This window comes from Protopterus annectens, chromosome 1.part0 (assembly GCF_019279795.1).
Source record: "Protopterus annectens isolate FY-2018-M chromosome 1.part0, PAN1.0, whole genome shotgun sequence".
Classification (NCBI taxonomy): domain Eukaryota; kingdom Metazoa; phylum Chordata; order Ceratodontiformes; family Protopteridae; genus Protopterus; species Protopterus annectens.
The window spans coordinates 407,558,168-407,581,450 of NC_056725.1; the positions used below are offsets into that span (position 1 = coordinate 407,558,168).

The window sequence follows — 23,283 nt, forward strand, 5'->3', positions numbered from 1 at the left end:
AAGAACAGATCTTTGTGGCATACCCAAGTAACTCATATGCTCAGGTCTACATGATAGTTTTTTGTAATCTTACCTGCCAGATCGGTTGTTGAATGTTAGACAATTCCAGTAATCAGCTGGTTATTTTCCCTCCCCCTACTTTTTGCATCACACGAGGTATTATCAGTACCCCATGTTAGGGCACCACTTTCAAACACCTATCCTGCCTAGCCTGATTGAGGAGTGTGCGTGGCTTCTGATATGTAAGTTACCTAGCTGTTTTATTAATAAATGCTCTATAACTTACTACCGTTTCAAGTTGTGGCTAAATGAAAATGTTTTTATGTTAAATAACTGTTAGCGGTTTCTGCAGGGTCTAGTATGTTGTTGCTGCCTATGTATTTTTATTAGAACCAATGTCCCACTGAAGGTCATCCGTTAGACGTAACTGCTTATGCATGGAGCTGTCGGTTTGCAACGTTAATTAGCGAAGGCTACTTACTGGCTTACTACTGTTTCAAATTGCGACTAATTAAATATGTGTAGTTGCTTAATAACTGTTAGTGGTTTCTTCAGGGTCAAGTATTTTGTAGCTGCCTAAGTATGTTTATTAGAATCACTGTCTCACTAAAGGCCGTCAGTTAGACGTAACTGTTTATGCTTTATATTTGCTGGTTTGCAACGTTAACTAGCGAAGGCTGCTAAAAGTGTTTAAAGTACACCAACGGCACCAGGGAGCTGCTTACACGCCTAAATATATATATTGTCTACACAATAACCTAACTAGCGAAGGCTGTTAAAAGTGTTTAAACTACACCAAGGGCACCAGGGAGCTGCTTACATGCCTAAATACGGTGAATGTTCATAACTATATTTACATATATATATATATATATATATATATATATATATATATATATATATATACATATATATATATATATATATATATTGCCTACACAAATATGGCCTAGGCGCGAAGCTCAGCTCTGCACTGCATCCTTGTGGACAGTTAGTGTGATTGCATAGTTTGTGCATTATACGCTACTAATCTGGAACACTGTTCACTCCCTACTACAAGGGGGTCGCAGAAAGATCCTTAGCATGCACACAACATTGTTTTTAGGCACGGACGATAGCGCTGACCTGCTCCCACATAACCAGGAAATTGCGTGGGCCCAAGCCCCCCTTTTCCCAGATCCTCCCTGTCCAAAGACTTGGCGGAGGAGTGAGCATGCTATCGCAGCTGGTACAAACAGCTGGGATTGGTAACTCCCTAACATAATAACAGAACTAGGCACTCTCACAACTGTTTGTGTTGCCTGAAGGAGTTCCCCCCTCTCTACACTATAGTCTCTGGGAAAACGCCATTACTGCAATTTGAGTTATATGCTATACAAAGAGGGGGGAATGAGCGGTTAGCATTGAGTAGAATTAACAGCTGCCTAGGTTGTTAGGGCTTTACATTACAATAGATAGTTTATGTTCCTAGAACCTGAATTCATGCTTATGTATAACTAATACTGTGGTATTACAAATGTTATCACAGCTACGACTGGCTTATCTTGTTCTGTAGTCACACACTGTATAGTAAATATAGTGAATTTACACATAAGCTACTTACCTACTGTATAACAAGGTGTACTGTGCTAGAGTTTTATGCGCCAACTTGTGTTCAGTAGAATTTCATTCTCATGTAGCTTGATAATGTTAGTATGTGAAATACGAGTGTACTTTTGCCTTCCTACTTATATTCCTATGTATATGTTTTTCTTATCTCCTCACTTCTAGACCTATCAGCCACCTTACTCCCTGTGGAATATAGGTAAGGAACCTGACCACAGTGAGGCATAACTTGCAGATACAGAAATACCCTTTACCCTGATATAGAGTACTGCAGAATAAGATAGTTAACCATAAGTTACATTATTTCAGCTAGAAAAGAACAGATCTTTGTGGCATACCCAAGTAACTCATATGCTCAGGTCTACCTGATAGTTTTTTGTGGTCTTACCTGCCAGATCGGTCGGCCCTGCTCCGTTCGGACTCTCTCCGCTCCCCTACCCTATCCCCAATTTCCACCCACCCCCACATCAACTAAATTTATACCTATCCAGTCCCTCCCAAATTAAATTACACCCAATCAACATCCTTCCCACCCACTGCATTGACTAGTACCAATCACACCCCTCACTACCCTCATACATCCCACTGCATTGACTAGTACCAATCATACCCCTCACTACCCTCATACATTTAATTAAATCATTCCAATTAATTCCTGGCAATTAACCAAAGCCACTTAATATGGATATCATCCTCCAGCAAATGACCCTACTGCTCTTCCTAGTATTCACCTACCACATCACTTGCTACAACTACTCTATACAAAACAACTCCTCACCTCCCCACAAATCCACATCCATTATCTCTCCCATCCTCTCTACATACTCCTCAACAATAAGCCCCACCCTATTCAACACTACTACCACTAGCTATACTCTTTTTAAACCCATCAACACCTACACCAAATCTTTTACTACCCAGAAATACATAACACTACTACAAAAGCTAGTGAAACTACTACTAAAAAAACAAACACAAACTATTAAATGATGGAGATATCCACCCTAACTAAGGTCCTTATAGTACAAATCCTCTAACTAATGCACAAAAACCTCCCACCCAAATCAATACCAGACCAACAAATAGTCTACTCCTCCTAAATCTAAATATTCGGAGCATAAACAATAAAATACATGAACTTCATACTCTATCTCACAATATCTCCAAGATATCAGTTTAACAGAAACATGGCTAAAACCAACTATCAAAGATACAGAGATCCTACCAACTGGATGCAGCATACTTCGACAAGATAGACTAAAGAACGAGGGTGGTGGCATTTTCCTAATTTACAAAAATACACTAACCATAGCTAAAACTGAGTTAACTTTACCCCCCTTGGACAAGGCATAACTACTCTTAACTAAGCTCAAAATAGGCAACAAACTAAGCTCAAAATAAGCAACAACAAAACTATCAACTTAGTAACAGGTTATATCCCCCCCAGGCAATAATATCCCCATCATGGAAAGTTTACTACAGTGGCCATCACAAACCCTGCCTCAAGAGACTATTCTATTAGGGGACTTTAATATTGACTGGCTCACATGCTCTTCCCAGACTCCTACTAATCATATCAACTTGCTTACCTTCTCACAACTAATCAAAGAACCCACTAGAGTCAACAAAAATAGTAATAGAGAAACACTTTTAGACTGGATTTTACTAAATAAAATACCTTCTTCCTATTTAGCAGGTACCCTTCCGGACTCACTAAGCAACCATCAGACTACCTACCTACTCAAGTATAACTACCACCACCCCAAACCCCTATACTCCAAACAATAAGAAACAAAAAACATTTTAACTTACCTAACTTCTTAAATAATCTAAAGCTATAAACTGGTCGCAACTGTATTATCTACCCCTAGATGAATCTACCAAACACTTTAACTCTACCTTCCAAGAAATACAAAACAGACATGCCCCTGCAAGAACTACCAGAATAAAGGCTAAAACAGTTCCATGGATAACAAGGGAAACAAGGCAAAAAAATAAAAGAAAGGAACAGAGCCTGTACAGCCTGGAGGTCCAACAAAAACCCAGGAACACAGCAAGCATACCAACAGATAAGAAATCTAACAAAGAAACTAGTCAAGCAGGATAAGATAATTTTCTTTACTACCAATCAAATCTAACACTCGAACGATCCAAAAAAATTCTGGGCAGGCTTGAACAGGTTACTACACCCTGGAAAATTCACTACCCCACTCCCAACAACAGGTTTAACAAAGGAAAACATAGCAGAATCATTTAAATCATTCTTTACTGAGACTGTACATGCTCTTGCCCAAAAGCAAACCTATGCAAATACTACCTGTGCCCTCCACAAACCTAACAGCCCCACTTTTAAGCTACAACCCACCCCAACCTCCTATATCAGAAAACTACTATCCCAACTAAAACCAACACTAGGAGCAGACTCCCTCCCCAATGAATTCTTAAAACTAGCAGCAACAGCTAAACCAGTCTCAGTCCTTATAAACCGATCCATCTCAGAAGGTTTAGTACCCTTAATCTGGAAAACTACCTATATCATACCCCTTCACAAAGGGGGAAATTCTTACGACATATCCAATTACAGACCAAAAGCAATACTATCCCCACTTGCTAAAATATTAGAAAAATGTGTTCATCATCAATTAATGACCCATCTTATTGATCATGAGCTCATATCACAAACACAACACGGGTTTCGACCAGGACATAGCACAACCACTGCCCTGCTAGCATTCATACATACCATTAATCACAACAGGAACAATGGTAAGATTTCTTCAGCCCTCTTCCTAGACCTATCAATAATCTCCCACCTTGTAAACCTAGGCTTAGATAACTTAGCAGTCTCCTGGTTTAAAAACTACCTCAACAATAGACAACAGGCAGTACTATGGAACAATAACTTGTCTCCACTCTTGCCTGTGACACTTGGTGTACCTCAGGGATCTATACTATTCCCCTTACTGTTCTCAATTTTTACAAATAATCTCCACTCAGCTGCTAAAAGTTCAAGCCTTATACAATACGCTGATGATTCAACTGTAATATCTAGTGCCCCTTTTTTACCAGACCTTCACAAAATAACCCAGGATAACTTTCTCTCATTTGAAAGCTGGCTTACGGAGAATGGCTTGATACTCAACCCCCAAAAAAACAAGCTCCTGCTATTTCATCCCTCAACTATAACTGCCCCCACCTGCACCTTTACTATCCACTCAAAAAACAGTACCCCCATATCACCTGAAGCCCAGACAAAACTACTAGGTATTACTACTGACAACAGGCTCAAATTTGATGTACACATTAATCTGGCCATTAAAAGTACTAACAAAAAGCTAGGCAGTTTCTACAAGCATAAACATTACCTGACCCATAATGCTAGAACTATATATTGCACGTACTCACCTTCTCTCAAATCTACTATATGCCTCACCCATCTTGATTTACTTATCCAAAACAGAAATCAATAAAATGACCACCTGCTATAATCAGATAGCCAAATTTGCCAACAGCTCCTACAGAACACATCACTGCCAACATCTAAAGCAATTGGGTTAACTTATTTATAGTCAGCTGGTTATGACTCACAAGCTACTCGATCAGCAAACTTTAGCACCTTCACTGGTTAACTTTGTACAACAATATTCTTGTCCCAGGCAACTCCACTCAACTGACAAGTTACAGTTAGCAGTTACTAGATCTCACAATCATGCTGGTGACTCCCTTTACTCTTATGTGGCCAAAATCTGGAACTCCCTGCTTATACCCATAACCCTAGTAACCTCCCTACTTACATGTAAGAAAGCTATCAACAATTACCTCAGCAACAAATGGCTATGTCCCTGTTCTATACCAGACTAATACCAGAACCACTCCGATACTGTTGTAACTCGTGGCTTAAACTAGTGACTTATCTGTTACCTACATATAAATATTTTTATTTTTATTTTATTTTACATTTATTTACTGGGAAAGTCCGACTGGACACAGATCCGTTTTCAGCAGAGGCCCGTGGAGAAAAGCTCCACAAATATTACATTACATTAGTTAATATAACTAATGTTTTGTATACATGGTAAACATTAGCATGATACGAAAACAGTATTCATGCAGACAGCTACACAATTAGTTACATTACATCAGTAATATTCACAAGGTACAAGATATTAAAATTCAGAGTACAGTATGTTAGTTGAATGTAGATAAAAACAATAGTTTGATATGAGTTTTATTTGAGTATCTGCTAAAATCTGAGCAAAAGGGTAAGGCAGTAGAGAATACTTCAATTTCTAGTTTTGTGTCACTAAACTATTAGAGGTTGAGAACAATGGTGATTATTTGTGAGAGTATTAATAGCAGTGAGTTGTTTTGGTCTAGCCTGGGGGAAGACATGAACATAGCCAGTTCTGCATAAAATGGGATTTGATGGTTTTTTTTTTTTTTGGAGGTAAGGTGAGGATGTTGAGGTTAGGTGTTCGGGTAGGAGGTTCCAGGTTTTTGCAATGCAGCAGGCATAGAGTGATTTGCCAGCTTCATTTTTGTGCTTGGTGACAGTTATGTGGTTTTGTTGTGTTGATCTTAGGTTTCTGGAGGGTGTATAGGGTTGAATTAATTGTTGCAAGGCTGGGGTTTTCAAAGGAAGGTAGTAGAGCTTATGGACAGTGGTAAGTTGGTTGAGTAGGAGGATCTGAGGTAACTCAAGCCAGCTGAGTTGTCTAGGGGATTGGCAGTGTTGGGACCTATGAGTGGCTTCATTAGCAAATTTGGCAATTTTGTTGTAGCATGATTCAATTTTGGAAAGTTCTGCTTGGTGAAGGTTTGTAAAGATTGGGGAAGCATAAAGAAGTATAGATAACAGATGAGTTCTAGCTATGGTGGCTTTTGTGTGTCTGGTCATGTAGTTGTGGTTTCTATAGAGGAGTCCGATCTTTTTATTGACTTTCTTGATTGTTTGAGAAATATGGATGTCATATTTAAGTTTATTGTCAATTTCTACTCCTAAGAGCTTGGTGTATAGTGTAGGAGTAATATTAGTATTGTCTTTGGATATTATTGAAAAGTTATTGTTTATGGGGGGGATCTACTTGGACTGAAAAGAATAAGTTTAGTTTTTTTTTGGGCTAAGCAGTAGTTTGATGTTGGTGAACCATTCTTCGGCTAGGGTAAAGTTGTTTTGGGTTATAATTTGGAGTTTATCGAGGGTGTGGGCTGCACTTATAGTGGTATCATCTGCGTATTGGACTATTGAGACAGAGGGCAGGGATGATGCTATGTCATTACTAAATAATGAGAATAGCAGTGGGCCAAGGATGGACCCTTGTGGTACACCAATGGTTACTGGGAGTAGGGGTGACAGGTGGTTTTCCCAGAGAACAGCTTGTTGTCAGTTAGATAAGTAGCTACTGAACCAGAATAAGATGGAAGAATGTATGTTAAAAGTGGCCAGTTTTTCTACGAGTAGACTATGGTTCACCATATCAAAGGCTTTGGATAGGTCTAGGAATATGGAGGATACAAACAGGCTGTTGTTTCTGTGGGTATTAATAGAGTTTGAGAAGGATAGTAATGCTGTGGTAGTACTGTGCGAAGGTCTGAATCCATGCTGGGATTGGGATAATAGATTGTTGTGAAGCAGGAATTTCATTAGTTGTGAGTGGACTACTCTCTCTAAAAACTTTGATAGGGGTGATAGTATTGCAATAGGGCGGTAGTTTGTAAGTTCAAGGGATTGTCCCCATTTACGTAATAGTATTATGTGTGATATTTTCCATGATTTGGGTACTTTGGATTCAGTTATAGATCTGTTAATGAGAATGGACACAAGTTAGGCTATGGCCTCTGCAGTAATTTGTAGGAATTCTGCTGGTAGTTTGTCTACTGCTGGGGTTGTTGTTTTCAGTTTTTTTGAGGAGTTTGGTAATAGTTGTAGTACTGACTGGTTCTAGGGAGAAACTATGTGTATTATTATCTGTACTGGAGGGGGTGGGGGCTGTTATTGATATTGTGTGAGTGCTAGTTGTTTGGGTATTGGTTAGGGCTTGGATGGTTTTAGTAAAGTAAGTGGCTGGGGATGTTGTGTAGACTGTTTGCTAGTATTGGGGAAAGAGTGGAAGGTTTTCCTGGGTGTAATAGGTTGTTAACTGACTTCCAAAATTTTTGTGGGTTGTTAAGAGTGTTTTTCCTGTAGGGTTTTATAGTAACTAGTTTTGTCAATTTTTATGTGTTTTTTTGGCTTGATTCCGTAGTTCATGATATTTTTGTTTTAGGATTGGGGTTTTGTGTTTAAGGAATTGCAACCAGGCTTTGTCTCTTTCTTTCATTAGGGATCTGGTGTCTTTTGATAGCCATGGTGCGAGGTTGGTTTTAATTCTGGTGGTTCTAGGTGGAGCATGGGAGTTGAGGTTGTTTAGAAATGTTGTGCTGAAGTATTCTACAGCTTCATCTAGTGGTAAGTATTTTAGTGGAGTCCATATACAGGATTTGAGTGAATTTATTAAGTTTTGAGCTATGAAGTACTTTTTGTTTCTTATGACCCTGATAATGGGTTGTTTAGTTAGTTGGGGTCGATTCCATTAGGTATGTTGCTTGATGATCACTAAGGCCATCAGGGAGACAACCTGAGAGATGGGCTTGAGTGGGGTCAGATACTAGTATCCAATCCAGGATTGACTGTTGCTTAGAGGTTTTGTCTGTTCTTGTAAGAGTATTAATAATTTGGGTAAAACCATGGAGGTTAATATGGGTGGTGGGGTTATGAGTGTTACAGTCAGACCAATCTAAGTTAAATGTTACCTGCAAGAATGGTTTCCTGTGAATGAGTGATTTTCATCCATTTTAGTAGGTTTTCGAGTACATTAGTGTTGTTGCCTGGTGGCCTGGTGGTATACAACCTCCAGCTAATATGATTTGTTTGTTGGGGTTAAGTTTTAGCATGGCTAATATTAGTTCTAGGTCTTGGATTTCTTGAGTGTTGTATTCAATCTGCTCTATTGAGAGGTGACTTTGGAAAAGGATGGCTACACCCCCTCCTTTTTTGTCTGGCCTATCTTTACGTATAATATTATAGCCAGGGGCTATTTCATTATTGTGGTGGATGGGCTTAAGCCAAGTTTCAGTAAGTACTACGATGTCAAGTTTGTGTAGTGGAATGATGGTATACCTGTATCTGTGTATGTACAATGTAATAATTTTTATTAACTATTGTAACCATCTAAAGCTTACACCTATATGTTACCCTAATAGATCTAGTTGTAATATGTACCCATGTTTTGTCTGTATGTTGTCTATAATTGTCTCTTTGGAGCATTTCTCCCCAGGCCTCCACTGAAAATGGACATCTACCCAGTTGGACTATCCCGGTTAACAAATGTAAAATAAATATATAAATAATTTGCTTTATTTTATTTTTTGCTTATTTGGTTGTGATACTGAAATGATACATGGCAGAAGGCAGTGATTATGAGTTGGACTATCTTGTGTTGGACAATTCTTCTCAACAAGGGTTTTGGAGGTTTGGTAAATATTGATAAGAATCCTTTATTGGGGTTAAACCTCACTGGAGTAGCTGACATATCTGAAGGTAATACTGAACTGGATGCCTTTCTTCCTGTTCTGAGAGACTTTGAGAACACCTTAAATAAATTAAAGAGAATACAATGGCAGCGTTTGCACTTAGAGGCCTGCCTACACTATAAAATCATCCCTGGAGGCCTCCAAGTATTATGTATGTCTACTTATGGTGATATTTTCCCTGAATTACCATGGGAATTAAATATGGAGCTTAGTTCTTTTAACCCTATAGATTTTTTTTTTTTTTATTATATTGAGAGTGGAAGTTTGAGGAGAGGAGAGCAGCTGGGAGTTGTTTACTAGATTTAAAAAGTTAGCTTTTCATGGAAAAGATTGAAACAACTTTGATTAATCTTGCCAGCTATGATGATCGTCTACACCAACTTAAGAAGAAAAAAAAGAAGCAAATTATATGCCAATTTTAGAGAGAGCAACATTTTTTATTTGTTCAACATATCTGATCACTCAACCACTAGAGAGCTTTTAACCCATGCTGGCAGTATTTCTTCAGTTAATGAACATGTACGATTGCCACATAAATTGCTGGGAGAACCAGGTTTACCAGGAACAGTGCTTGAATCGTCCTGTGATAGTACAACCAATCAGCGATCAGTAAGAGGAACTAGACCAAAGTCTACTAATGGAGCAGCAGCTTCCTCTTTCTTTTTTCTGGTTCTACCTGAAGCTCAAGCAAGTCAACAGTCAACTTTCGGAGAGGTCCTCTCGTGGATGAAAGAGACCGCAGCTTTCCTATGAGCATTGACTGAAGGAACTACTAACTCCAAAGAGAATTTAGTGATTAACATTTCTTCTTTTGAACTAACTCAGGTAAATATGGATGCGCTCAACAGAGGGCTCTCGTTTATTCCAGCCAAGCCCTCGAAGGTCAGTGAAGTATCAATTGATTTTAAGACTTTTTTTTTTAAAGAAATGTAGCTCTTAAGCTGTTATTCGCCAACTCAAACACTAATGAATGTCCGCTCTTTTTGCTAAACCGAGTCTTTTTAACCCACAACTGCATCCTATGATTAATACGTTTCTCACAGTATGTCAGAATCTCAAAGTCGTGGATGAAAGAGACCGCAGCTTTTCTATGAGCATCGACTGAAGGAACTACTACCTCCACAGAGAATTTAGTGATTAACATTTCTTCTTTAAACTAAACTAATATGGATAACTCAACATCAACAGAGGGCTTATTCAGCCAAGCCCTCGCCTCAAGGTCAGGTATAAAATTGATTTTTTTTTTTTTTTTTTTTTTTTAAGAAATGTAGCTCTTAAGCTGTTATTCGCCAACTCAAACACTAATGAATGTCAGCTCTTTCTGCTAAACTGAGTCTTTTTAACCCACAATTGCATCCTACGATTAATGCGTTTCTCACAATATGTCAGAATGAGACTTATGACTTATTTAACAAGCCAGTGAGCAGCAATTTCTATAATTTAACTTTTAATGAAGCATTAGCCCTGAAACAGTTAATGCTGATATTGTTTTTCAACCTGCTGATAAGGGAGGGGCTACTGTTGTCTTGGACACTATCTTTTACATTAGCTGCATGGGACAGCTTCTTAGTGATCCTGAAACATTTGTGCAGTTAACCAAATATGAAGTTAATAGACTCATTAGCGAAGTACGTGAGCATTTATATATGTTTTTAACTGGCTTACTGACTCAAGAGCTATACAAGTATTTCCTGCTTGAGCACCCACTTATTCCCTCAATACAAGGTCTGCCGAAGGTTCACAAAGACATAGTTAATCCACTGATGCGCCCCATAGTCTCGGGACGAGGTTGGATTACAGAACCTTATTCCATTTATGGAGCGCATCAGCTAAAGGGACTTCCCACTAAGGCTCCAGCTGTTCTCAGAGATGCAGAGGACTTTCTTTGAACCTTGGCGAATGCACAAGGCAACTTGATTTTTTAAACAGAAAACTTATTTTAATCATTATGGACATTTGTACTTTATTTACTGTAATTCTGATAGATTCTGGTTTGGAGTCTATAAGATAAGATCTTTTTTGCACAGGAACAGTGAATATTCAAGTCAACATACAAGTTTGATTTGTATCTTGCTAGAAATGGTTTTACAATACATTTTTGTGTTTGACAAGGAATTCTATTGGCAGAACCAGGGTGTAGCCATGGGCACAATCTTCACCAACAGTTATGCTAATTTGGTTTTAGCCAATTGGGAAGCTGAGGTAGTTTACTCTAAACATATCTAAAAACAACACCTAATTTTTTATAATCATTTCACTGATGATGTTTTTATACTGTGGGATGGATCCATTGGATGACTATGATTTTGTTTCTTTTCTGGAAAACAGTACAACTATTTTAGGTTTACTATTCAACATTCTTGTGAAAATATTGATTTTCTTGACGTTTCGATTATGCTCCGGAGTAATCGTATAGATATGTCTCTTTTTAGGAAAGTATGCAAGAAAAACAGTTTACTACATAGAAACAGCATGCATCCTACTCGTGTATAAATATGTCATGAAGGGACAATTTCTTAGGATGTCGAGGATTCATACTAACGATGATAATTATAGAGTGGCATTTCAGAGGTTAAGTTCTGATTTTGTCAATGGCTGTTACCGTCAATGAGATGTGAACAGCAAATCCTCAGAGACCGATATTTTAAGTCATTATAGGCCAGCCTTATTTGTTGGGAGGGAATGGCAGTAGTACCAAACATAGAACAGCTAAGTACAGATGTTATGTTCCTTTAACTTATAGTAGTAATCAGTTTGTGATATTATTTCTAAAAATTGGCCTATTTTGTCATCAGATGATAGGGTGAAAACAACAGTAGGTGATAGACCCCATTTTACTCTCAGAAACAATCTTTCACTTAGAAGGCAGCTATGTTACAGAACTTTTGAAATAGATAGACCACTGACTGAGAGAAAAGGTACCTTTCCTTGTAAGTCGCACAACGCTTGTAAATTTATCTCCAGCGGAAATGTGTATATAAACCCTGTTACATCAAGGGAGTAGAAGTTTAAATTTTAATCTGACTGTAAATCTAATAACTTGGTATATCTTGCAGATTGCACACATTGCGTAGCCTTATATGTAGGTAAAACAAACAAGAATTTGAAAGCATGTGTTTTGCAGCATATGGGTGATATTCAAAGGAAAAATCCCTTGAATGTTTTACTTAAACATTGACCAGAATGAGGGAAACTCGTTTAAATTCACAGTTTTAGAAATGTTTGGACACATTATTAGAGGTGGAGATATTGTTAATAAAACTGAAGTTTTGGAAATGAAATGGATAATGTATCTACAAGCGCACACATCTCCAGGTTTGAATGCTAATGTCCCTTTTAAGCCCGTTTTACAGCCTCTGCCATTACATCGAGCTTTTAATTTTTGATTGGTAGTTAATGGTTTAAATATATGCTGTTTTTCACTTGAACCTATGGATCTGATGAAGCACTATATTTGTTTGAAAGCACTTATCTGTTTTTAGATTCTTTTTATTTTTTTGTCTTGAATAATTTTATGCTTTCAGCCGTGGTAGTTGGCCTGTTTTATATTTTTTGGATTTTCTTTGTTGTAACAGACCATCCTTCAGTCGTTTGCTTTATTTTATTTTTAACTTAATATATTTAATTCTGATTGGTTCTGACCTAATGTACATTATTTTGCTACATAAAATTAAAATTCACTAATGTAAGTGACATCTGAGGCTATGTGGAAGCTGGAAATCTTGCACCCGAATCTTGACATCTCATAATCCAATTCTAACAGGCTTGTCTTTGAAGTTATTGAATTCAGAGGTGTTCAGTGGGGTGATTTTAGATGCCATAAACACAACAACTTCTGATTTGTGATCAGATTAGACCAGACATGATAACACTATTGGAGTAGTACATGTACATGTAATTTTAGTGAGGAGATGGTTTATAAGATTCTAACCAGTGGTCTAGTTAACTAATTGTACAAGCAAATTTGCATTTACTAATTCTAGGAATCGTGTAACAAACCTTTGTAGTATAGGTGCTCGAGTTAACCGATGGATAATTGAAATCATCCAATGAAAAAAGCATTTTTTAATTTTTTATTTATGGATAGCTCAGTAAACACCCTTAGAAATATTTTGCCATTTTCTGTGGACATGGAAGTTGACCTAGAGTAGGCTATGAACTAATAATCAGTCTTCTTTATGGTAATCTGAAGTTTAATAAGTTTTGTTTGTGGGTTCCTAAGAATCTGTCTAAATATAAATAGGTCACTTGACAAACACTGATTTTTCCCCACCATTTCCAGCAGGTATGCATGCATGACAAGTGCTGAGACCCAGTAAGGAGGGACCGTTACCTACACAATGAAACCAAGTCTATTACACCACACAGCAGGATGTGTTCAAATTACTGAAGGGACTGAAAATCTGGCAATTTATTGTTATGACTCCTGACACTGAGCAAAGCAACTTTGACATATTCCAGACTGGAATTTACTGAAAACCTTTTTGTTATGCTGGAATGTCCAAAAGGTAGACTTTGCTTAACAAAAGAACTGAGGTGGTAGCAAATACTTTATCCGGTATATAGAAGCTGTGAAATGAAAAATTCAGGATACTCTTGGCAAAGCAAGTTGGACTGTTAATCATTATCCCAAACTGACACACAATAGATCCCCTTAGAATGACACCAGTTACACAGCCAATTGTTAAAGCCAATTATCTTCTCTTAGTATCTGAACTCCATTCTGACTGAGGGTATTATTCCACTCAGGGAGAGAGTCTTAACAGCATATGACTCATGCATTGTGACCACCAACATGCCCCTTTGCAAATTCTTTTGGGTTAAGCACCTTATGCCATTCACACCTACATCAGCCACCACCTGGTCATAGTCATACTTGCCCTACTTAAGGGACAATAGAACCCTCATGACGGTGCAGATCCTGGCATTAGAAAAGCAGCTGCCATTCTGCCCTTGTCCAACCTAGTGAGAATAAAATTAGTGTGTCTGATGAAGGATCTAAATATATACACAAAACAAATTAGACTTGTTGACATGACAGATACTTCACCCAAATAATCTCCCACCTCAGGAACTCATCCAGTTTCCTCTTGAGTGTCATAAAGGATCATAGGAGATTACTAGACTATTGACCTGGAAGTCATTTTAAGACTAGCTGTTTCAGCCCAATGTAATGCAATAGAAGTACTAGTCAGTACCCAAGATTGCATTTAGTGAGGACTACCCAAGCTCTGGAGGGTTGTGGCCACTATCCCCGTAAGAATTTACAGTGCCCCATCCACTAAAAAGCTCCACTTGTATCAAGATTATATCACTCCAGATAGGACTCAAACCCACAATCTTTGGCTTAGGAGGCCATTGCCTTATCCATTAGACCACTGGGAACAAAGCACTCCTACAAATGTTTCAAATCTAACTCAGACAAATGGGTAGGAAATCAAAACTTTACACGGGACTTAGCCCCATTACCCATTATGAATAGGGAGAGCAAGTAGTCTGGGGGACTTCAGTGGCTAGGCTTCAAATGGCTTAAATAGTCTATTGCCTAATAACAACCTATGAAACCATGGAATTAGTTTTATACCACTAATTTGCCTAAGCTTTGTGGCTCTTCTACTGCAACGTATTACTTGGTTGGTAGTTATCTTAGCAAAATGAAAATTATTTAAAAGTGTTTTAGGGAATCGTCCCTTATCTTTATTTAACATGTATTATGCTTCTTGCACACAAATAATTCTGGCAAACACGCATTAGTATTCACAGTAGAAACTAATTCCTTTCATGTTACATTAAGGTTTTGTAATTATACTGCACCATTCATGTAAATTTAAAAAAAGTGTCATTTTACAGGCTCATGGGTAACTTCTAGACTAGCTGCCTTTGCAGGCCATTTTAAGCCTTGCCAGTTTCCTTTTTGGTGCCTGAATTGACCTATTCCATTTCGTGTTAGACTAGTCTTACCCATCCCATGGTCAGGAATTATGTATTAAAAGTAGAGAGAATAACTGGGATATGCCTGTTCAAAATCTGCCATTTGTGTAAATTTAAAAATGTTGTATTGCATGGAGTGCTGTGTTTACACTCCAAAATCAAAATAAAGATCAACTATTGTGCACTTTCTATAGCAAGAGACCTGACCATGACACTTCCAGAGGCATGTAACATTTGTTAAACACCCGCTAAGTGTTGTCACAGTCCGATCTCACAGAAGGGACATTACTTCAGTTTTAACCATCCCTGAAGTACCTGATTCATATTTTTTGTTTTCATCAAAGAAATTTAAATATGTTAGGTAATTTTGATATTTAAGAACAATCCCTGAATTTTTTCTGTAATAATATTTATTGTCTATGAAACGCTCACTAAATGTTTTACTGTCTAACAGCCAGTAAAACGTTTTGCACGTTTGTTGTAACTGGTATTACAAGGAGTTAATATCAATCCATGCACTACAAAGAGTTATGATAGTGTTTCACCGATCTTAACCATATTATAATGTGTTCTTGGCATGGATGCCAAAAGTCATCTCTCGGACTCTGCTCTCAAGGTGAATTGCTTGGCATCCATGTCTCAAACACATAATAATGTTGTTACGATCAGAGAACTGATCTTAACTCTCCATATTTTAAACATCTGTTCAAAATCAGTTTAAGGATGGTTAGCCCAGAAAAGCAGGTGTTTTTAAAGTATGGTGTTTGTCTGATTTTAACACACAATATTTCAAGTCAGTAATAAAGGTTCTGTTCAGTGGACTGCAACTGAAATAAACAAAATAAAACTAAAAATTTTACTAAAAAGCAACACGTAGAAAACAAATAAGTACATAGAAATGTGTTGGGTAACAGAGACTGTGTCCTGAGCTGATCATTATTCCAATGCTTGTCCGGCTGAAAAGGCCAGGACAAAATAATGCAATGCAAGGAGACTTGTGATGATACATAGAACAGTTAAACATGCTGGACATCAATAGGTTTAACTTGGCTACAAAAATATCCTTTAGAAGGTTCCTTACCTCAAAAATGTCATGGAGCACTCTGTGGCTACTGCTTTGGCCAGAAGGGTTTTTCCAGTCCCTGGAGGTCCATAAAGTAACAAACCTGATCGTCGAAGCCCAACAGATAGCATTTCTGGATGTTCCAAAGGTAACTGTATTGTATCAAGAATCTCTTTTTTTACATCCTGGAGACCCCCAACATCACTCCAATGTACAGTTGGGATCTACAGAAAAGAGGTGGGAGAGACAAAAAACAGATTAACTGAGGAAAGCAATGGATAAAATATACATTGTAGCCAGATTCGGTTTAGTATTAGCAGAACAGCAAGAAGAGCTAGATGCCAGTATTCAGTGTTTCACAGTCATGTTCAGACACAGAACTCTAAAATGTCGTGGACAATTTTTAGAGAGGTTTCTGAGCTTGACTTTGGGCATCTACCCAGAATCCTTGTTTTATCCTTTCTTTCCTCCCCAACAATTATAAACAGGCAACGTAACCTAGTACCAATGAAATTCCGTTTTCCAGCCTTAAGGATAGTGCACACTTTCTTTAAGGAAAAACAAAGAAAAGAATGGAAAACTAGTTGTACAGGAATGATTACTCTTCACTTCGGCATATAGATTACTAAAACAGACCTTTGTCACAACTTCTTGTTTAAGATCCGTATCAAAGATCACTTTGCATTCTTATTAAGAATAAGAAAACAGTATTCAAGATGGCATTGCATGTTTAAACCACAGTTTATGAAATTAAAGTTATGTGGGATTTACAGACCACTTGTGAGGCAGAATAATACTCCTGGTCAACCTATCTGCCAGGATGTTAGATCTTCCTGGAATATGAGTTTTGATCAAAAACTGTCGAGAGAACATTGCTCACTGCCAAACCCGCACAACATCTTGAAATAGGGATAAGATCAAGATCCACCTTGCATTTTCAGATACTTCACCACCGATGTGTTGTTGGGTCTGTATGGCAATTATTCCCTTGGAAAGGAGGTTCTAAAATGCCTACAATGCAAAGAGGAGCAAACTCATTTTCAAGAAACTAATAAGATTGGCTTCATTCCTCAACCAGATACTTTACAGAGACTTGCTGTTGAAATGCATCCCACCTTAGAACAGAAGTATCTGTAATTACCATGGCCTGAGGATAGGGAAGAACAAAGGGTAGCCCTGCTGCAACCAGTGGAGATTACAGCCAACAACAAATATGGTGGCAACACAATGGAAAGTTCATAGGGTGAGTCAGAAAATACCACTGAAAGCACAGTTGTGTATAATCTTACTATAACAGTAAACATCCTTTCTCTGTTAAAGTATTCATTACCTCGGGGATCTCTTGCCAAGGATAGTGCAATATCCGGTCAGTATACCACAGCTTTTATTACCTAGGGAGAATTGTATGTCAGACATATGCTGCCCATGCAAACGTAGGGCATAAATATGATGCATGTATGCTCCAACTCAGAACTGAAGTGCCTCAGCAGAACTCGGACATCCGCCGGAAAGAAAGACATGTACAAACAGTAAAAGGAAGGAACAAAGAGGAAATGAACCTTTCTCCCAGTACAAAAACACCACTCATACAAACAAAAGGGACAAGGAGGTAGTAAGGAAGGAGTGAATACTGCAACAGTGAAAAGAAAGACATCTATTATTATGGTAGGATTTTACCAAACTGTACTATGTCCTTCCATATCACCATTGCAATATTCATCACCTCTGGGAGAGTACAAAAGCTACAAGTGAAGGCAGGGAGGAGGCCTCCACAGACCCATGCAGGACAGCCTTGGCAAATCCTGCCCTAGCCATGGAAATGACATCCAATTTGTTATACTTTATGAAAGTGTGGACTGAAGACCAAGTAGCAGCTTCAAGGATGGAGTTGGTGTCCAAACCTTTGAAGAAATCCCCAAGGAAGCCACTGCTCTAGTAGAATGAACTATCACAGAAGCAAACAACTGCTTACCATGAATGAATAAAAAAAAAAAAAATGGCCTTTGAAATCCAGCTGGAGATGGTTTGTTTACAAACTACAAAACCCATCGTTCTAGTATGAAAAGAAACAAAGATCTGATCAGACTTATGAAAGGCCTTTGTTTTGTCAAAATAATATCTGAGCTGTCTATGCAAATCCAAAGTATGAAGAATCTTCTCACTTGCAGATTGCAGAGAAGGGAAAAAAAGGAAGCTGGATAGCCTGATTAAGAAATAGCTCATTAACCACCTTGGGAATAAAAGGATTTGTATGGAGAGACACCCTGTCTCTAAGAAAAATCAAAAAAGGACTGCCATCAAGGCCTGTATCTCAGATACCCTTCTGGCAGAAGTTAAAACAACCAAAAAAAATAGTCTTCCAAGTGCAATGTTGCAAAGAAGTGGCTAGCTCAAAAGCAGCCTGAGTAATCTTTTCAAGGACAAAATTAAGATCCCAAGAAGGAAGAGTGGGCTTTCTTAGGGGGTTTAATAGGAAGGACACCTTTAAGAAACTGCTTGACCTCAAACCTAGAAGCCAAAGGAGGAATAAGTGGCAGACAGGCAGAAATTGAGGACAAGTGAGCTTTGACTGAAGAATATGCCAAGCCAGCATGTAGTAGTTCACACAGGTGGGAAAGAACCAGGGGGCCCCCCATTGAAAAGGAGTACTGGTGATGTTTAAGACACCAAACAGAAAATCTCTTCCATTTGGATACACACGACTTTTCTGGCATTGGGTTTCCTGGCCTCCTGCAGGACCCAAAGCACATCCTCAGAACAGAAAGGAATCGGAACCATAGCCCCCAAAGTGTTAGCTGAACAGTGGACAGATGAGGGTGAATGAGAGTTCCTTTGTCCTGTGTAACAAGATCCATGTAGTGAGGTAACTTGTGATGTTTACCCCTGGCCAGATGGAATAAGAGGAAAAAACAGTGTTGTTTGGGTCAAAAGGGAATCACCAATAAGAATTTTGCAGACTACTCCTGTATTTTGTGAAGGACCCTTAGGAGAAGAAGAAAGACATACAGGTACATTCCCTTTAAGAGAAAGACGTGTCCACTTTCCAAACCAAAGGATTTGGGGTTCTGGAACAGAACTGAGGAAGGTATCTGTTCAGAAGGGAGAAAAAGTATAGTTGTGTACACTTGCCATAAATGTAGATGTTCGAGTGTATTCACTGTTGCAGTCATTACATTTGGGTAATCTGCTGGCAGATTTCCCTCAGTCGGCCTGAATAACAAAGTCTTGGGTCCTGCATCGGTTGCTGTCTCCTCTTCCATGACGTCAGGGGGTATAAAACATGCAGCCGACACCATTTTAATCAGTTTTTCTTGCCCCAGATGTCAGGTGCCCCCCAAATGGGGAGTATATATATATATATATATATATATATATATATATATATATATATATATATAGATAGATAGATATATATATATATATATATATATATATATATACAAACTGCAAATATATAAATGCACCTTAGAAAGATAAATTTACCTTCAACTCAAAGCAAATACACCACAAAGGCTTTTGAGTATAGTGAAGGAAAGAAAAGGTATATAAAAGGGGGCTGGTGGGTGGGTAACCCAGACTGCAACAGTGAATACAGTCGAACATCTACATTTATGGTAAGTGTACACAACTGTACTATGTTCTTTGTGTTTCACTGTTGCAGTCATTACATTTGGGCAGAATCCCAAAGCTATGGATGGGAGGATGGAACTAAATAGCATTAGGAGCAGCTATAAGGCCCTGTAGGACTGCAGTGGCAAAGCCTGCCCTGGATTTAGAGACGAGAGGTAAATGATAATGCTTTGTGAATGTATGAACTGAGCTCCAATTAGCAGCTTCTAGAATGTCTCTGATAGGGACCCCTCTGAGAATAGCTGCTGAAGTAGAGGCAGCCCTGGTAGAATGGGATCTGATCCCCTTGGGCACAGGTTTACCATGGTGCAAGTAGCAGAAACGAATGCAATGGCTTATCCATTTAGAAATAGTCTGCTTTGATATAGCCTTCCCCACTGATCCTACAGCAAATGCTACCAGTAGTTGCTCAGACTTTCTTAGAGATTTTGTCCTGTTTAAGTAGAATCTTAGTTGTCTGTGTACATCCAATGAATGCAGAATCAGCTCCCCTTGTTCTGCGGATTTGGGAAAAAAGTTGGCAGGTGAATGGTCTGGTTAAGAGCCACACTGGATACCACCTTAGGCATAAAAGAAGGATTGGTCCTGAGGGCCACCCTGTTAGGGTGAAAAATAATGAAAGGCTCCACTGCCATGAGAGCCTGTAGTTCTGAAACCCTTCTAGCTGAAGTGACTGCCAAAAGAAAAGCTGTCTTCCAAGAAATAAATTTTATATCTGCAGTAGCTGCTGGTTCAAAAGGAGGCAGGGTGAGTTTTTCCAGCACAAAAGCGAGGTCCCATGCAAGAGTTGGCGCTCTGCTGGGAGGCCTTAAATTTTTGGCCTCTCTGAGATACTGTTTTAGCAGTGGATGAGAAAAGAGGGGAGGCTCTGTGTTGTAATGAGCTGAGATGGCAGAGGCATGGATTTTTCTTGAAGAGAAAGATAGGCCCTTGTCAAGCATCTCAGTTAAGTATTGCAAAATCTGAGGAATACTGGGCTTTGCTAATCTCTTCCTTTTATCAGCATAAGATTTTCTAGTACCAGGCCTTCCGGCTTCCAAAATGACATCCATCACAGGTTTACTGAGAGATGTGGTTTGAATAATTAGTTGATTAGCCATGCTGCAAGATTCAGAGTTTGGAGACGGGTGTGCAGAATTTAATAGTTCTGCTGAGACAATAGATGAGGTGTTTGAGGCAAGTACCACGGAGGAAGGTGAGACATTATTCCTTAGAAGCAGGTACCTGTGTTGGCGAGGCCAGTCTGGAGCAATTAGAATCATTTTTGGCTTTTCCTGTCTGACTTTTAGTAAGACCTTGGAGAGTAGAGGCAAAGGGGGAAAGTAATAGACTGATAGGTTTTTCCAGCTGAAGGATAGAGCATCCACTTTCCATGCTTTTGTGTGATGGGTTCTTGTGCAGAATTTGTCCAACTGATAGTTTTGTGGAGGCGCAAATAGATCTGTCTGGGCTTCCCCATTTCTGTGTTAATATGCTGAAGATTTGTGGATCCAATTTCCATTTGTGCGGGTCCTTAAGATTTCTGCTTAGGTCGTCTGCCAGAGTACTTTGCTTTCTGGAAGGAATTGAGCTTGAAGATGTATTTGGTAAGTCAAGGCTGTGTTCCACAAGGCCATGGCTAGTCTGCAAAGGGGGTAGGAATGGGTACCCCCCTGCTTGTTTATGTACCACATAACTGTGGTGTTGTCCGTCTTTATCAGTAGTTGTCCTGGATGAAGTAAGTCCTTGAAGGCTGTCAGAGCATTGTGAACAGCTAGCATTTCTTTCTGGTTGATATGTAGATGCATTTGGTTTGGGCTCCATTTGCCCTGAATGCATCTCCCTACTAGGTGGGCCCCCCCAAGCATAGTCTGATGCATTTGTAGTTAGGGTTTGGGTGGCAGGGGGTAGAGTGAATGACAGTCCCTTGTTTTGGTGACATGTCTCTGCCCACCAAAGAAACTCGTGTTGTAGGCAGGGAATGAGAGGAAACATTGTTTCCAGGCTGTGACAATGTTGACTCCATAAGCTTTTTAGGTACCACTGACGTTCCCTCATATGCAGTCTCGCATATGGAATTAGGAGAATGCAGGATGCCATGAACCCCAAAGCCTGCAGAATTTGTCCTGCAGATAACTGGGTTTTTGTTGGCATTTGTTTGAAGTATGTTGTCAATTGCATCTGTTTGTCTGGCATGAGGTAAGCCATCTGGGCAGTTGTATTCAAGCTTGCACCCAGGAATGTAATTATTTGAGAGGGTACCAGTTGTGATTTCTTTTCATTTATGGCGTACCCTAGGCATGCTAGAAGCCTTTTTACAAATGCCAGATGTTGAAGAAGAGTGTCCTTCTCCTCTGCCTGAATGAGACAATCATCCAGATAAGGATAAATTTGAATGTTTCTTTGTCTGCAGAATTCAATTACTGGTGCCAGGCACTTTGTAGAGACCTTGGGCCCAGCAGATAAGCCAAAGGGCAGTGCAGAGGATTGGTAATGCAAAAAACCTGCTTTGAAGTGAAGGTATCTTCTGCAAGATTCCCTTACTGGGATATGCAGGTATGCCTCTTAAGTCTAGAGTTACCAACCAGGCATTCTTGCCTAGCATAGGCAGTAGCTGTTGTAAAGTCAGCATTTTGAATTTTGGAATGTCCAGAAACATGTTCAGAATCGATAAGTCCAGAATTGGAAGCCATGATTTGTCTTTTCTGGGTACCAGGAAAAGTCTTGAATAAAATCCTTGTCCTTTTTCCTTTTCTGGTACTGGTTGAATAGCCCCCATATCCATGAGGGACATGACTTGTTTCTGGGCCCCTGCCCACTGGTTTTGTGGCAGATCTGGCCATCCGTTTGGAATTGGCAAAGTATGGAAATGAAATCTGTACCCCTGGGATACTATGTTTAATACCCACTTGTCCTGGGTAATTAACTGCCAATTTTGAGCATGAAGTGCTAGTTTCCCCTCCAAGGGGGCTGCCAAAAGATAAGTGCTTGAAGATGGTAGAGGAAAGTCAATGAGACTGCTTACTGTAGGGTTGTGCTTTGTTACCCTCCAGATTTGGGGGTGGAGGCACCCCATTGCTTTGACCTGTAAGATCCCTGTGATTGACATCTGGATCCTTTTGAGCGCCTGGGTTTGCCCCGAGTGGCTCTGTTGGACACAGGAAAGGACCAACTCTTAGTAGGCCAGTGCCTACTGAACCTGGGTGGCTGCACTTGCAAAAAGTATTTTACAGTTTGCATAGATTTAGCTTTGCCTTCCATTTTCTTTAAAACCTCTTCTGCCTTATTACCAAACAGACTATCATGCTGTAAAGGGGCATCCAACAATTTAGCTTTAACATGATCAGGCAGATTTTGCTCCTTGAGCCAGGTATGCCTTCTTATCACAGATCCAGTTACGGCGGGCCTGCAAGAGGCCTCCAAAGAATCAAAACCACATTGCAAAGTATGCTTTCCAACTTATTCTGCTGAATGCAATAAATCCTGTAACTCTATTTTCCATA

General features: G+C 39.1%; 1 protein-coding gene across 1 annotated transcript in view; it reads right to left on the reverse strand.

Moving 5' to 3' along the window:
- The window catches only part of PEX6 (peroxisomal biogenesis factor 6), a 737,640-nt gene that overhangs the window by 256,319 nt on the left and 458,038 nt on the right, over positions 1–23,283 (reverse strand). Inside the window, exon 11 of the mRNA XM_044060276.1 lies at positions 16,190–16,395. Coding sequence (XP_043916211.1) covers positions 16,190–16,395 — 206 coding nt within the window. The remainder of the gene's footprint in view (positions 1–16,189; positions 16,396–23,283) is intronic.